General features: G+C 38.2%; 1 protein-coding gene across 3 annotated transcripts in view; it reads right to left on the reverse strand.

The window, feature by feature from the left end:
- sugt1 (SGT1 homolog, MIS12 kinetochore complex assembly cochaperone) overlaps positions 1 to 15,157 on the reverse strand; it is a 47,779-nt gene that overhangs the window by 25,034 nt on the left and 7,588 nt on the right. For all 3 annotated transcript variants that reach the window (XM_028473699.1, XM_028473700.1, XM_028473701.1), the window contains exons 7-10: positions 12,921 to 12,943; positions 12,764 to 12,786; positions 12,448 to 12,544; positions 9,152 to 9,259 (exon numbers count right to left, since the gene is read on the reverse strand). In XM_028473699.1, coding sequence (XP_028329500.1) covers positions 9,152 to 9,259; positions 12,448 to 12,544; positions 12,764 to 12,786; positions 12,921 to 12,943 — 251 coding nt within the window. The remainder of the gene's footprint in view (positions 1 to 9,151; positions 9,260 to 12,447; positions 12,545 to 12,763; positions 12,787 to 12,920; positions 12,944 to 15,157) is intronic.

Below are 15,157 nucleotides of genomic sequence, written 5' to 3' on the forward strand. Positions count from 1 at the left end.
TGTGTGCCACTGAAAAGCTGAGTACAGACATAATATGTTGTTCAAACAACACACAGCATTTTAAAAGATGCTAAACAGAAAGTTTTCCTCATAATGATAAAACAACACGGACAGATGGCTTTAGCATACATCTGTAGATTTCTCTAACTGATCCAGGACATCTTAGTATTTCTATGCTGATTGATTGGACCTTGCTGATCAGGCAGCTGTTGCTTGCGTTCATCAAAGCAGTTGGTGCATGACAAACCAATCATAAAGACAGCTCCACCAGGTGTATTGGTATTAGTTATTCTGACTGATGTAGCAGAAGGGGAGATATGAGCACCGCTAGCCTTCTCGTTGTACTTTGAAAATGACAGTAAGATTCAAACTGCAGTGTTTGTTCTGACTGAGCTAATCAGAATACTGTCTTGTAGAATATAAAATAAGTGACATTTATTCATCACCATAGAAGGAGAGCAAACAAATAACATCTCATCACGATTAAATTATGAGTGGTGCCACTCTGTGCCATTTCCAACATTTGTACAGCGCTGTGACGACTCATGCTGAGGCGATCTGTGTGGGAGTGTGTGTGTGTGTGTGTGTGTTCATGCATGCTCCTGGGCCATACAACATTAATCTGCTGCCACATCTGCGTTTCCTGGCTCTTAAGCGACATGGCAGGCCAGGCGCCGTGTATGCGTTTCTCAGAGCGTTTCTGTGTGGATGACAGGCAAAGCGATGCTTCGGAAAAGGATGCGACAGCAGGGCTACAATCAGAGGCCACCATGCACGGGACCCCAAGGGAGTGGGCTGGACTTTACAACACTGCCCTGAACACACGCACACAAACTATTAACTGAGGGGCACTGAGGTCCCATGTCTCTTGTCAGATGTGTTTGTAACTTCCTCTTCCCCACATCCCCACACTCTCACACCCCCAATGCCCTGCCATGGCTCTTCAACCAGCATCTTTTCCCTCATTTCCCAAATGCTGGCTGATTTCAAAACAAACTCGGTATGAAAAGACACGTAAATTGAAAACATACAAACATTCTTAGACGTTGACAGGCATGCAAATTAAAGAGGGGAGACGCGGCTTTAGAGATGAGTTTAGAGCTGAATAAATAAGCAAGCAGGGATTCAAAATTGAAGTTGCGCGTGCGTGTGTGTCTGTGTGTGTGTTGGTGTGTGTCAGCCGTCTGTTCTGATCAAATACACTGGTGTGTAATTGGCTCCCCGTTGTCACAGTGACCCCTGTGGTTGGAATGTTTGTCGTGATGGAGGACAGGAGGAGGTCGCACTGACAATAATGTGCCGAGGGACGCGCACACTCACTCAGTCGGCTCTTCTTTTAAATGGCACAAGTGTGTTGAAAGATTACTGTTCAGCTTCTGCGTGTGTGTGCGCACGCGCTCATCACCCAGCTTAACTTCCCCCCGCTAAGTTGTCTTTAAAGACAGCAAGGAAATAAAGCATAAACAGTGTCGAGCAAAGAGTGCAGGGCAACCCCTTACACATTAACTCACGCATTGAATTACTACAAAAAATCTTTTAATCACTCATTAAAGCCCAATAAAAATCTGGGAAACTGCCATTTGATCAAAGCATTAGTGTCCTCTTCTTTAAACAACAAACTACTTAAAAAATGAGTTGCTTGACTATGATTTAAGAGTTTGTTTGTTTGTGTCTTTTTTCTTTTATATTTTAATATTTTTTTGAGCACTTTAAGCCATAAAATGCAGCTACAAGCAAAGGGAGAGAGTGTGTGTGTATAGGTGTATGTGTGTGTAGGGCCATGGGTACCCAAGGAACCCTCTGGACCAGAAAACACTTAGGGCTTTGTGGACAGAGAGGAGGGCTTGAACGCCGACTTGTTATCCTAGAAGAGGCTGTTTGTGTTTGTATCAGCACGACACAGACAGAAAGAAGATGAGAGCGAGGTGTGTGGAGGAGTACGAAGGGATTGACAAATCAAAAGCAAAACAAGGTAAAGGAAGAAGAAAAAGAAGCATCGCGGCAAAGTCCTGTGAGGGAGTCTTAGACCAAGCTGCGGTCTCTCAAAGACTTGAGTCCTTATTTGAGCTACAGCCCACGTGAACCTCTGGTATGCAGTGGCTGCTGTTGCCATGGAAAAGTGAGAAAGTGAAAGAGAGGATGTGTGTGTGTCTTTTTTTTTTAATAGGGGGCAGTTTCTGTGCAGGTCAGCTGCTACTCAGCACACTGTAGAGATACAGAGGATTTAACGCACAAAATATAGGTGTTGGAGTATTACAGGGAACACAAAAAGCACAGGACAAAGATGTAGTCTGATATTTCTGCAATGTTAAAACACACCCAGGTTTACATCTTTGAACGACTGTGTGGCTCAACTTTAGTAATGTGTTTCAAAACAAAACCGTATTTTGAAATGAAATGAAAAATTAAAAAAAGAGCACGCAAAACTTTGCGAAGCATCAAAAGTCTGAAAACGATAGGTCCAAATTTATGCAGGCAACTCCATTAAAAAAAACAAAAAAAAAAACATAATGAAACTGGTACAATCTAGATTAAACTTGGTGGGGAAATTGAGGAGCCAACCCTACATAACTGAGTCAAAGTCCATAAAGATCGGTCAATTACGAACAGAGATATTAATTTTTGAAACTCCACCAACGACGAGGGATAGGGATTTTTCCATTTTTTTTAAACTAATCCAAAATCAATACTTAATACAGATCTCCTCTAAAATTTTATGGAGTGTTCCATGGCATAAGGTCAATCTTTGGTTAAAATTTTGTCCAAATCTATTAGGTACTTTGATGTAATCCAGCAAACAGACAAAAATAAACAAATGCCGGTGAAAATATCACTTCCTTGGCCAAGGTAACTATAATAAAGAACCTTGTAAAACACAGGTTAACATTCAATAGTCAATCAAGTAATACAATGATAGGAAATATGGACACAATAAATGTCAGATACTTTGGATATGATTTCACTTCTTACAGGATTTCAGAACAGGTCTGAACATTTAAACATTAGGTAGTCCTATAAAAAACGTGTAACTTTATAATTTTAAACAAATCACTTGCTTGTTTTTCTCATTACACTAATTTTTTGCATTTCCTGCTCATGAACCAGGGAGCAAATTAAATGAATATTTAAATGAATAGAATACATATATAGTAAATGATAACACCCATTATATAAAAAATGGATAATGCTCAAAGACTACAACAGAGTATGATGTCTCTACTCTGCCCTTAAAGGAATTGGAATTATTGCCCAAAACAACATAAAAAAACAGGACAGTAATCATAACAGAAAAAGTTGATAATGCATTTTTCTCAAAAGATATCACAGAGCTTTTGAACACTGAAAAAATATATTCTTTGGTTGATTTTAGCCTTGACAGCACTTTTAGTCCGACTACAGGTGGGAGACAGACCGGCTGGTGTCCTGGTGCAGCCAGAACAACCTGGAGCTCAATGCTTTAAAGACAGTGGAGATGATAGCAGACTTCAGGAAGAACCCAGCCCCCCTCACCCCCCTCACCCTGGGAAACTCTACAGTGAGCTCTGTAGAGTACTTCTGCTTCCTGGGGACCATCATCACTTAGGACCTCAAGTGGGAGCTGAACATCAGCTCCCTTATCAAAAAAGCTCAGCAGAGGATGTACTTTTTGCGGCAGCTGAAGAAGTTCAGTCTGCCAACAAAGATGATGGTGAACTTCTACAGCTCCATCATCCAGTCCATCCTCTGCTCCTCCATCACCATCTGGTACGCTGCAGCTACGGCCAAGGACAAGGCCAGACTGCAGCGTATCATCCACTCTGCAGAGAAGGTCATCGGCTGCAATCTGCCCTCCCTCCAGGACCTGTACGCCTCCAGGATTTTGAGGCGTGCAGGAAAGATTGTGGCCGACCCCTCCCACCCCGGTCATAAACTGTTTCAATCTCTCCCTTCTGGTAGGAGGTTTCGGTCCATCAGGACCAGAACCTCCAGACACAAAAACAGCTTCTTTCCCTCTGCCACCATCCACATGAACACACCCCAAGTCACCCACTGAACCCCCCCCCCCCCCCCCCCCCCACCCGATCACCACCTCCACCAGCTTGATACCTGCTGCACTGTATATATATATATTTATATTTATATTTATCCTATTTATCCTTTATTCTCTATCTATCCTTTATTTATCCCTCATCCTTTATATTTATCATTATTATTATTATTATTGTTGCTGGGTTGTGCTTTGTTGTTCTGTTTTTATTTCTTTTATTTCTTTTTGTTGCTTGTTTTGTGCACCAACCACCAAGTCAAATTCCTTGTACTGTCCTCAAAACTGTACATGGCAAATAAAACATTTCTGATTCTGATTCTGATTCTGATTCTGATTATTTGTCCGAACCAAAAGTATGACATTGATTTTTTTTAGTCATTTAGAAGAAGATTTGAGAAAATTAGGCTTTAGGGCACACTTTAACTGCTCTCTGGCCAATAAAAAGATATACTTTATAGCAGGTCATATTACTACAGAAAAGTGGAACAGTTGCTTCATGAAATTGGAAGTTTTTTCCCCTGCAAACACATACTTGCTACGTAAGCAACAATGCCAACCCTGCTGGTCTAGAAGCTGACCATGGCCACTAAGATCCCAAATACATGATGCTCCAGAGGAACAAATTATTTTCTTTGGCACACTGCCACACTTAAGCCACTTTTACATACACAATCCTTTTGTCATACACGTTTATTTACAAAATCTACAAAAATTGTTACATTTTCCGATATGCATTGAATCTCTCTAATCACTGTGGAATTCGTAACGTGTTAAACGCAATATCTTGTTTTTAAATCCATCATGGGGGAGTAAATGTGAAATGGTATTGTTATTTTAAGCCCTCTTTGCATGAAGTTATGATAAATATACCAGCAAAAAAGTAGTTCATCCACTGTGCCAACAGGACCACGCAGCCGAGGTGTTTTAAAGACACATAAAAGAGAGAAACCTATATTAAAGTACAAAACTTTGCAGAGCAGAAGAGAATCAACACAACTTACAGACAAATTTCAATGTGACCATATATCCCATTCCCTTCATCTTAGTAAATGTAAACTCATCTTTACAATCTATGCACATTTCAAGCACAATTGCACAAACGCTTAGCACGTTAACACAAACCATGCAGGACAATGAGCGGCACTAACTTTATCATTTCGGCTGGGTTGACAAACATATTCAATTCACAGCATAATCAATCAGTACATTTCTGCTAATTTGTGGGAGATTTACACGGGACTGAAAACTCAACTTAATATTTTAATCAATAACATCAAAAATGTAAAAGCCATTTATCAGCATTGCATTGGGAGGCACCTCAGACAACAATTCAACTGCAGGACAAACTGAGGCATAAAAACAAACAACACACTAAGACCAGCACCAAGGCAGAATTAAACCTACGTCTTCATGCTTTGACTCAGTATAACAAACGATTCACACGATGCCTAAAATAATCATCTCACGCTATTCTTGTGTAGGAAGCTAATATAGATTATGCACAATTTCTAATGTGTAGTAAAGGTCATCTGTCTGCTGCTGCAGTAAATTTAGACTCTAAAGATTGTATTGTCATATTTCTATGAGCAATAAAAGTTTCACCCCCGTTAGGCTGAGCTCATAAAGTCACATCACTACATCAATTAATACAGTATACAATGGGTACGGAAAGTATTCAGACCCCTTTAAATTTTTCACTCTGTTTCATTGCAGCCATTTTATTTCTCTTTAATGTACACTGAGTACCCTATCTTGACAAAAAAACAAATGTAGAATTTTAGCAAATTTAAAAAAAAAGAAAAACATATACCTTCACACATACCGCTTAGAATTAACGCCAAAAAGTTCAATCTTGGTCTCATCAGACCAGAGAATCTCTATGCGGGCTTTCATATGTCTTTCACTGTGGAGAGGCGTCCGTCGGGCCACTCTGCCATAAAGAGAGTGAAGAGTTCTGGTCGTCCTAAACTTCTTCTTCTTTAAGAATTATGGAGGCCACTGTGCTCTTAGGAACCTTGAGTGCTGCAGAAATTATTTTGTAACCTTGGTCAGATCTGTGCTTTGCCACAATTCTGTCTCTGAGCTCCTTGGGCAGTTCCTTCAACCTCATGATTCTCATTTGCTCTGACATGCACTGTGAGCTGTAAGGTCTTATATAGACAGGTGTGTGTCTTTCCTAATCAAGTCCAATCAGTTTAATTAAACACAGCTGGACTCCAATGAAGGAGCAGAACCATCTCAAGGAGGATCAGAAGAAATGGACAGCATGTGAGTTAAATATGAGTGTCACAGCAAAGAGTCTGAAAACATATGACCATGTGATATTTCAGTTTCCTTTTTTAATAAATTTGCAAAAATTTCTACATTTCTGTTTTTTCCTGTCAAGATGGGGTGCTGAGTGTACATTAATGAGAAATAAAATGAACTTTTTTGATTTTAGCAAATGGCTGCAATGAAACAAAGAGTGACAAATTTAAATGGGTTTGAATACTTTCCGTACCCACTGTATATGATATTTACATCTCAATTGAGATTTAAAGGTTGCTCGTAGGGAGGGAGTTTAGCATCATATCATCCTTGGAGTGGCCCATTTCTTCAACTGTGCACAGTGCAGGTTTGTGGGTTATGGTACTATTCTCATGTAATACTTTTAGTAATAGCAAGTTGTGTTGATATAAAAATCGAATAGGCGATATATCATATTACGTCGCGCGATTCTTGGATTGATTCAAAATGCATCCATATCGATTTTGTATTTATTTTTTTTATTATTTACATTTCTATTTTTTTTTTTTTTAACCTTTATTTAACCAGGAAAGTCTTTTCCACTGCATGAGACATTGTAACTGCACAAAGAAGTTCATTGAAACCTGGGCATGTTGACCAGCAGCTGACAGACCTAAATATGTCAAATCATTTTGCACTTTAAAAGTTTAATTCGTTTTTATTGGTTTAGAGCCTATTTTCCCTGGCCTTCAAAATTAATTTGTATGTATTGTATTTAAGCGTAAAATATTCCAATGTTTAAGTTAAACTAGTGTTATCTTGCACTTTGTATTTATATTAAATTAGAAATTTATAATTACATTTATTCATATTATTTTTCAGGCTCTTCTAATTATTATTTTTTACATTTTATTTAATTGTATAATATTCTTGCGTTAAACATTACAATTTCAGTAACCAACTGGTAATAATAAATGGGTCAGTTTTTTCTCTTGCTAACTGTTATTCTCTGAGAAATATTACTTGATCAAACATTCCATACAACAAGATAAGCAATAAAAGTACTGGTATGTACAATTCAAATCAGATCAGAATGATCCCCCGACATTCTACATTTACAGTAAAGGATTATTGGAAAAAGCAATGCAATTCATGTTTCACCTGAATAATAGTAACCCTTTCAGAATAAACACAATTTCTGCGCAATAACTTTCAGTGATTCAGTGTGTTTACAAATATATAAAGATGTGATTCATCGTGAATAACTACGGTCAGATTTGAAATGAGTTTAGTTTTAGTCTGATTACTTTCTAATGAATTCACACATCTAGGTTTAAAAAAATATAATAAAACAGCTTCGAAAAATCAATGCCCATCCGTAGCATGATGACTCGTCATCACAAATGTTTCTTAAAAGGTGCTCTCATGTTGACGTTTTGTATGATCTAAAGTTCAAACCGACCAATCATTTCATTACCTGAAATTAATAAGTAGAAAACATTTAATCTGGGTCACGGTTAGTTAAGGGGTGAAGGTGGGACTCAATGTCAGATCCACTGCCATAAATAATCAGACTGCACATGATTGTTATAGATGTGGATTGTGGACCAAGGTGATCAAAGCTGAAGGAGATTAATCCTAATCCTTCTCTGTAATTAGAGAAAACTAACCAAATAAAAATCTAACTTTGCTGCAACCCCCTAAAGCCTGAAAGTGGTCTAAACTCAGAATCAGCACACACACTCATTAACCCGCTTCCACTGTAACACACACTAATTAGGTGGTAGTAAAACGGCCCTGCCTTCTCATTAGGGCCATAATCACCTTTACTGATGCTTAGGAACATTCTGTGAGAACAGCCCTTCTCGTTGTGTGTGTGTGTATGTGTGTGTCTGTGTTTCAATGTACGTGGGTGTCGTAGTGAGGAGGATTTGTGCATATGTGCAAATTGCCCACTAGCTGCTCAGATGAACTGTGCTGGATACAGCCCGAGTGGATTTTTCTATTTCTACTCCCCGCTTCGGTAAGATTTACCAGCATTAAGGAATTATAGAGGGTGACAGCCTGCTCCATGATGCTGGAAAGTATCGAGGAGATAAAGATGCTGATCTCAGAGTGGTAACTCGGGTAATGATCAGGCTATTTTGGTAAAGTGCTTGAACTTCCCTTTTCCTCCCATCTCATTGCAATCTGGATTGATTCTTTATTTAGTTGACAAAAACTAATAAACGCTGTTATACACTAACCCCATCACACTGTCTGACGCTCAGCAGCAGCTAAGCGTCCACATTTCTTTTGCGCAAAACATTAACAAGTCACGTTTTCTTTACAGCCACATAAATACACCTCCCGACATGTTAAACGCTCTCTTGAGAAAGTAACTACTGATAGAGCGAGGATACGTGCACAGCTCCAGATGCTCCGGAGTAAAATTCAATGACTTTCAAAAACTTTGCTGGAACACAGCCATGACCTAATAAAGGAGTTTTTTTTCTTCCCCCGGTTAGGTTTTCGCTCTCTGTAAATCAGTAACACATTAAACAGATTTATTTTTGTGCCTTAGCTGGGCTCTGTGTAGAAAAAGACACACCATGATGTAACCACTGGGTAAAACAGACTTTTACTAACTGCAATAATTCAATTTTATAAAGAGTCAGCTACATTTTAATTATTTATATTCAAATGTGTTCTGCCTGTGTTTTTTTTAATAATCTAATCTTTGCCTGTGGTAGTCAAGCTGTGGTCTGTGTCACCCAAAAAGGGACAAAAGCATGAACAGAAGACAACACTGTTACAATTAAAACTCAATGTGCTCCATGAGAGATGGTTCGTTACACCGCCACCTACTTTGTTAATATCTTACATTTCTGTGAAATATAAACGGATTTCTATTGGTACCTTGGTGGTGAGGACTTTGAAGCTGCTCTGTTGAGGGATAATAGGGTGCAGTAAGTGGAGGTGGAGGTTGCAGGGTTCTCCTGATGCCATCTGTATTGTGGCAAACATCTGAAAACACCACAGACAAAAGACACATTATATCAGCCAACACGTTTCATTGTAAATGTCCAGCGAATAAAAGTAGTAATTAAAGTATGTATAATTTGTGCTGATATCGTATCGGCAAATACATAAGGCAGCAATATTGAAAGAGAGAAAGTGTTACTGGGACACTCCTATCGTTCAAAATTTGGTTGCAAATCTTTGCTGTCAATCACAGACTCAAAGTCTCGTTCTCCTATCAAACAGATCGTGCTTTGTTCCTTGGTGATGCTTTACTATAAGCCTCTACTGCAGCACTCTCCACTTCCTGTTTATTGCTTATTATTGGAGCATTTACCTTCATTTTTGTTATCAAAATGTCAAATGCACAATTTATTAGATTCTGTTCAGGTGATTTAGTCGTCCGTTGCTGAACATCCCCTCTTTGACTGACTTGGTATGCTTCAGTTAGACGCATATTTGGCTTGTAATGCACCGTTCAATGAATTCTGAAGCATTTGGACGACTATGAGCTGAATATATTGCAAAAAGGCTTTAGGAATCATCCTGCTGAATTTTTTTTTAAACTTAGATCCTATTATATATTTGAGAAACGGTTCTATTGACAGCCATACACGCCCACTATACAATCATCCTTGCATGGAGAGTAGCATGGTAGCTTCCCCCATTCTAATCTACATACTTTCCTCTTCTCTTCACTTTGGTAGACATTGATCATGGTCTCATATGTCAGTCACACTGGTAACTATCCAACACCACATTATGAAGTACATTAACGATGTGCCAAAATGTAATAAATGCGTACATATTTTGTAATAACAGCCACTTTTTGTCACACCTGTCCACATTTCTCATAAATAGCCTGAATGCAAAATAAATCTTTTCACACTTTTTGTGATAAATTATTACTAGGAATTAGTCCTTACGTTACAATAACCATTTCTGACAAAAATAAATAAATACAAAAAGTACAAACATATTGACATTTTCTTAATATACACACATTAGCAATTGCAGGTGCACATACTGTATATGACTGCTTCCTCTGACTGGAGAGTTTTCTTGCTCTAATCAACTTTAGTGAAGGTGTTTTTCCACCACTACACTTGTTTCTTTGGTCCTTAGTCTCTCTTAGCATTGATGACTTTATCAGTGCATTGTAAGGTCATGTGTGCAGTGCTGCGGTAATACAAAATACTTTAGTCGGCCCTTCGATTTTCTGTTTCAAAATTTCCTGAGTTGCGTTTCAGAGTTTGCACATTTCTGTGTCATGTTAAATTTTGCTGTTTCACCATCTTTCCTTATTTAGATGACTTTCAACTTCCTGAAATCATGTCAAACATGATAAATAGGATTAATGGTATTAACTACTGTTATTAATTTTATATTTTTTATGTTTCAGATTATTCACAAAAACGAGATGTTACGCTGAACTCACGCAAGACTACATCGCTAGAGCCACATGATTACTTAATTAGCCACCCGTTTAAAGCTAAAAATACCATGGAAATGCATCATGTGGTCCCAACACATTATTTGTGAAACATTTAATTACAGCTAACCAGCAAACCATCCTCATATTTTGCACCTAACCCTGCACAGCTGAGTGATTAGAAGTGTAATGCCTTTGTTGTGACGTGTCACCAGGTTAACTCATGACCAGTTGAACTACTACACCACTACTGCGCCAGTGCCTTTTCAGATTTGAATGCATTCATACCAATCATACAAATTTATCATAACATATTAAAAAAAACTGAATTCAGAGGAAGCTCTGCGTTCATTTTCAATCAAAGGATAATATGATTACTAGACAAAACGTTACACATAGGGCTGTGCATTGCCTGGCATCTGGAGATACGATTCGTATCCCAATACATAGGTCACAATACGATACAATGCAATATATCCTGATAATAAAGTATAAGCTGATTATTGCAATTTTTTAAATTAATATATGACTTAAGAAACAACTAATCTGTAAATGGGTACACCTTCATGAGAACATTATGTATGAAATATATTTTATTGGCATATTTTACACTCAAAACATTGGCTTTAACATGCCATATGCCAACAACCATTAAAAATATAAAATAACATACAATCTGCCTGCAGCTTTTAAACCAGCTTTGACTTTAGTGCAACTTAACTGAGGTATATGCCTAGAAAAACAAATAAATGCAGAAAGTTAGTACTTTCTTTTTAGATTGTATTGAAAAAACACAAGCTGGTCAACATGCAAAGGTTTCAGCACACTTCATTGTGCAGTTACAATGTCTCCTGCAGTGGAAAAGATTTTCCTGTTTAAATAAAGGTTAAAAAAAAAAGAAGAATAACAAAAAATCGATGCGGATGCATTTTGAAACGATCCCTAACATCCCTAGTTACACATGGTAAGAAATTCCAATTCTGCCGGAATTGGACATATTCGTCAGTTTGTCACCCATTTTATAAGCCTCAAAGGTTAGTTTAGGATATTCTACAGAAGAATCAAAGCCTTAATAGTCATATCAAATCAAATAGGTGGGATATGTGTAGGTTTTAAAGCTGCCGTGCGCGCCGTCACAAGGGAAAATAACTGGAGCTGCTTCCTTTCATCTTTAATTTCTTTTGTCTATATACTAACCTAGTGAAAAATACATGAACCCATCTGTACTGTGCAGCAGAGACGGAGAGATTAAAAACTTACAATGCGATTAAAATGAGAGAACTATTTCTTTTGAAATGGGAGTAAACTTGGTTTGTTACTCTATTAGAAAAGACAAAACTGTTCCCTGGGGTGCCCTGCAGTTATCCCTCTGAGAGAAAGGGGGAAGAAAAAGTGGGAAGATGGCAACGAAAAGAAGAAGAAAAGGTAAGGAAGAAGAGTTTGTCCCTGGAGGGATGTGGAGCTGATCTGAGAACAGTTATGCCTTCCATCTAAAGCCAATTAGGAGGGTGGAGAAGCTGGGGAGGGTAAATTGTTCTTAGATCTGTACTTTGGGGGCAATGTTAACAAGGCACCACTAGAGGCATAGTTCCCATGGGGAGTGTGTGTGTTTGTTTGTGTGTGTGTGTGTGTGTGAGAAATAGAGAAAGTCATCTAATGGGCCCCCCTGAGGAAAAGCCGAGAGCTAAGCCATCTCTGAGAGCACATACTGACAAACAGAGACGCTGTACACCCCCACATTGACTTTGATTGTTGTTTATACCTCTTTCTCCCTGAAGTCGACACACACACCCTCCTTGGGCACGTTCTTCGCCATGACCGTCACCGCGACTTGGGATTCTGTTTGGTACCAGTCGTACCTACAACAACCAAAGAGTCGATTATTTTTTAAAAGCAATAGTTGGACGAACGGCACCTTCATATTTAATTCATCCCAAAAAAATTACATCAACTGCTTACATCTGATTTACATCTCTCACACAATGCTTTGATGTAACTAAAAAGTCACTAAAATACATTAAATCAACTCTGAAAGCAGGATTTTTTTTGATTAGGTGCGTTATGTTTTTAACACTTACTTCAGGGTAGGAGCCGCTTGTGTCTGTAGGATCATTGAGGCACCATTGTGGAAGACAAAACAAGAAACACAAATTAGGGGAAAACAACAACAAACTAAGCTCAGTGTGTTGAGCTGAGAGCAACAATGCCCCCTGGTGGCCCTATGTAGAAACTCACCGTGCTGCAGGAGTGAGTCTGATCTAAAAAAAAAAAAAAAAAAAGTGACAAAAGAAGTTTTAGTGAATATATATAAATATATATTTGAATACTTATTGCAGGTTAAGAAATAAAATTCATTGCAACAGACAATTGTCATCAAAAGTACACTGCATTTTAAAAAAATATATTTTTAATTAAATGAAGCAACCAAAAGGATGAAATAAAACAAAGCGCTAACAGAAACCAGGTTAAAAAACTTTTTATATCATTAAGTATAAGAAAGGGCAACAATTGTACCTAGGACAGCAATATTATATCTATATATATGTATATAAAGATATAAAATATATGAATACTGATGTTAATGACCAGGCATTCCGCTGACGTCTAGTTTGACCAGATCTGAGCATTTCTAGATTTTTCCCAAGTTTTTTGAGGCGATTGAATGTTTTGCCTCTACCGGGCGCAGTCCTGACTCTACCCAGGGAGGATGCACATAACGGAAAGGTCTGGTCCGCCCAAGTCCAAATGACACCTCGTTTTGCTCGATCCGAACATTTTTTGGTTACATAACCATTGAAAAGCAATGGCTGCCATCTTGGAAAAATTGCTGCCATATTGAATTTTTGAGTGGCCAACGCCTTTTTTCAAAAAAATGGTTCTTAGAGAGGATCTGTGCCAAATGTCCTGCTTTTATACCAAAGTGAATTATTTCTTTACTAATCTGCTGCTAATAAAGGGTGACATTTGGTTTTAACCGACTTACCTTATTTTAAGGGTTTGCCTTAAAATAACAGGTACGCTATACTATAATAGTTAAGGGGAAACCCCAATTACATCACAGAGAATACATAATATATATGTTGAATTTTTGCCATTCTGGTTCGATTGTATGCATCAAAGCATCATCTCAAGGCAAGGGAAATTTATCGAGATATATATATTGTATATTGTGATATTTAAAAAAAAAAAGGCCATATTGCCCAGCCCAATTTCTTTTAGCTTTCTTTCTATTTTGGCTCAAATACTCTAATATGTGAAGATATTTAACATAGCTCTTTAAAAATAACATGCATCAGAATTCAAATATTTGGCTAAACTTTGCAATTTAACTATAAGCATCTTTTTCTATAAATTCCTTCTCGCAGGCAAACTAAGAGCTTCGTGCCAGCTTGTTAACTGTTCCATTCACACCAATTAGAAAACCTTGTGAGCAACATCAAGAATGAACAGCATTTATCTGTGTACTTTCATCCATTATTTAATGATTTCACTGCAAAGTAAAGTGAGAGCACAGAGAGAAGAAGAAAGATGACAGGAGGCGCGTTAATGTTGTCTTAATGAGGTCATGTTTGAAATGGCAGGGGGTGGGAGAGAGGGAGGGAGGAATAGCTAGCGTACAACGTCTGTGTTTGTGTGATACTAACTACACTGGGAGCCACATGTGATGGAATAACTAGAAGCCCGAGTGTGTTGGTTGGTGGCAAACTAGCTGTCACCAGACGAAATGATGGCTGTAATTATGGATTTGACTGCGTGTGTCTGCGAGCAGTGTTCTGTAGAGGACGGGTCTCATCGGGGGCTTCCAAACATCAGTAAATGTTACCTCTGATGAGTCATGCTTCTCCTGGGAAGTATGTGTACATGTGGGTTTGAAGCGTGTTTGTCACAACTCGTGCTTCTGTTTACTTGGGATGATCCAGGAGGCCGAGACATCGGCAGCAACACAAAAACAGAAGCCAGATTTGCATCTTTATAGGGCTACGTAGTTCTGTTTCTATGACAGCCATCGCTGATACTGTAGAGAAGGGGTTCTCAACCCCGTTTGGGGTCACGAGACACTGGGAGGGGGTCGCCAGATGCCTTAAAGGAATTAGAAGTTTTTCTTTTTATAATAACAATTTGAGCTATTTGCTTGTTTTGACCCTTTTTCAGCAAATATGGCAAACTTGCCATGTTTTAACCTATTTTCCTCACCTTTTCTTACTATTTTTTGCTCCATTTAATGCATTTTTACTACATTACTCTAATTTCTGCCACTTCGTCAAATTTCAATGCCTTTTCTGCAAATTATTTTCCACTTTCAATACTTTTTCAGCACTTATAAACCCATTATTGTCTCTTTTCACGATATTTTATGCTTATTGTTGCCAATTTAACCACATTCATGATTTGTCATGCCCATCATTTGCCAGTTTAAAGTAATTGTTCTTACTTTTTAAATTACAATACCTGAACCCCCCATTTCTGCCACT

This window comes from Gouania willdenowi, chromosome 17 (assembly GCF_900634775.1).
Source record: "Gouania willdenowi chromosome 17, fGouWil2.1, whole genome shotgun sequence".
Taxonomy (NCBI): Eukaryota; Metazoa; Chordata; class Actinopteri; order Blenniiformes; family Gobiesocidae; genus Gouania; species Gouania willdenowi.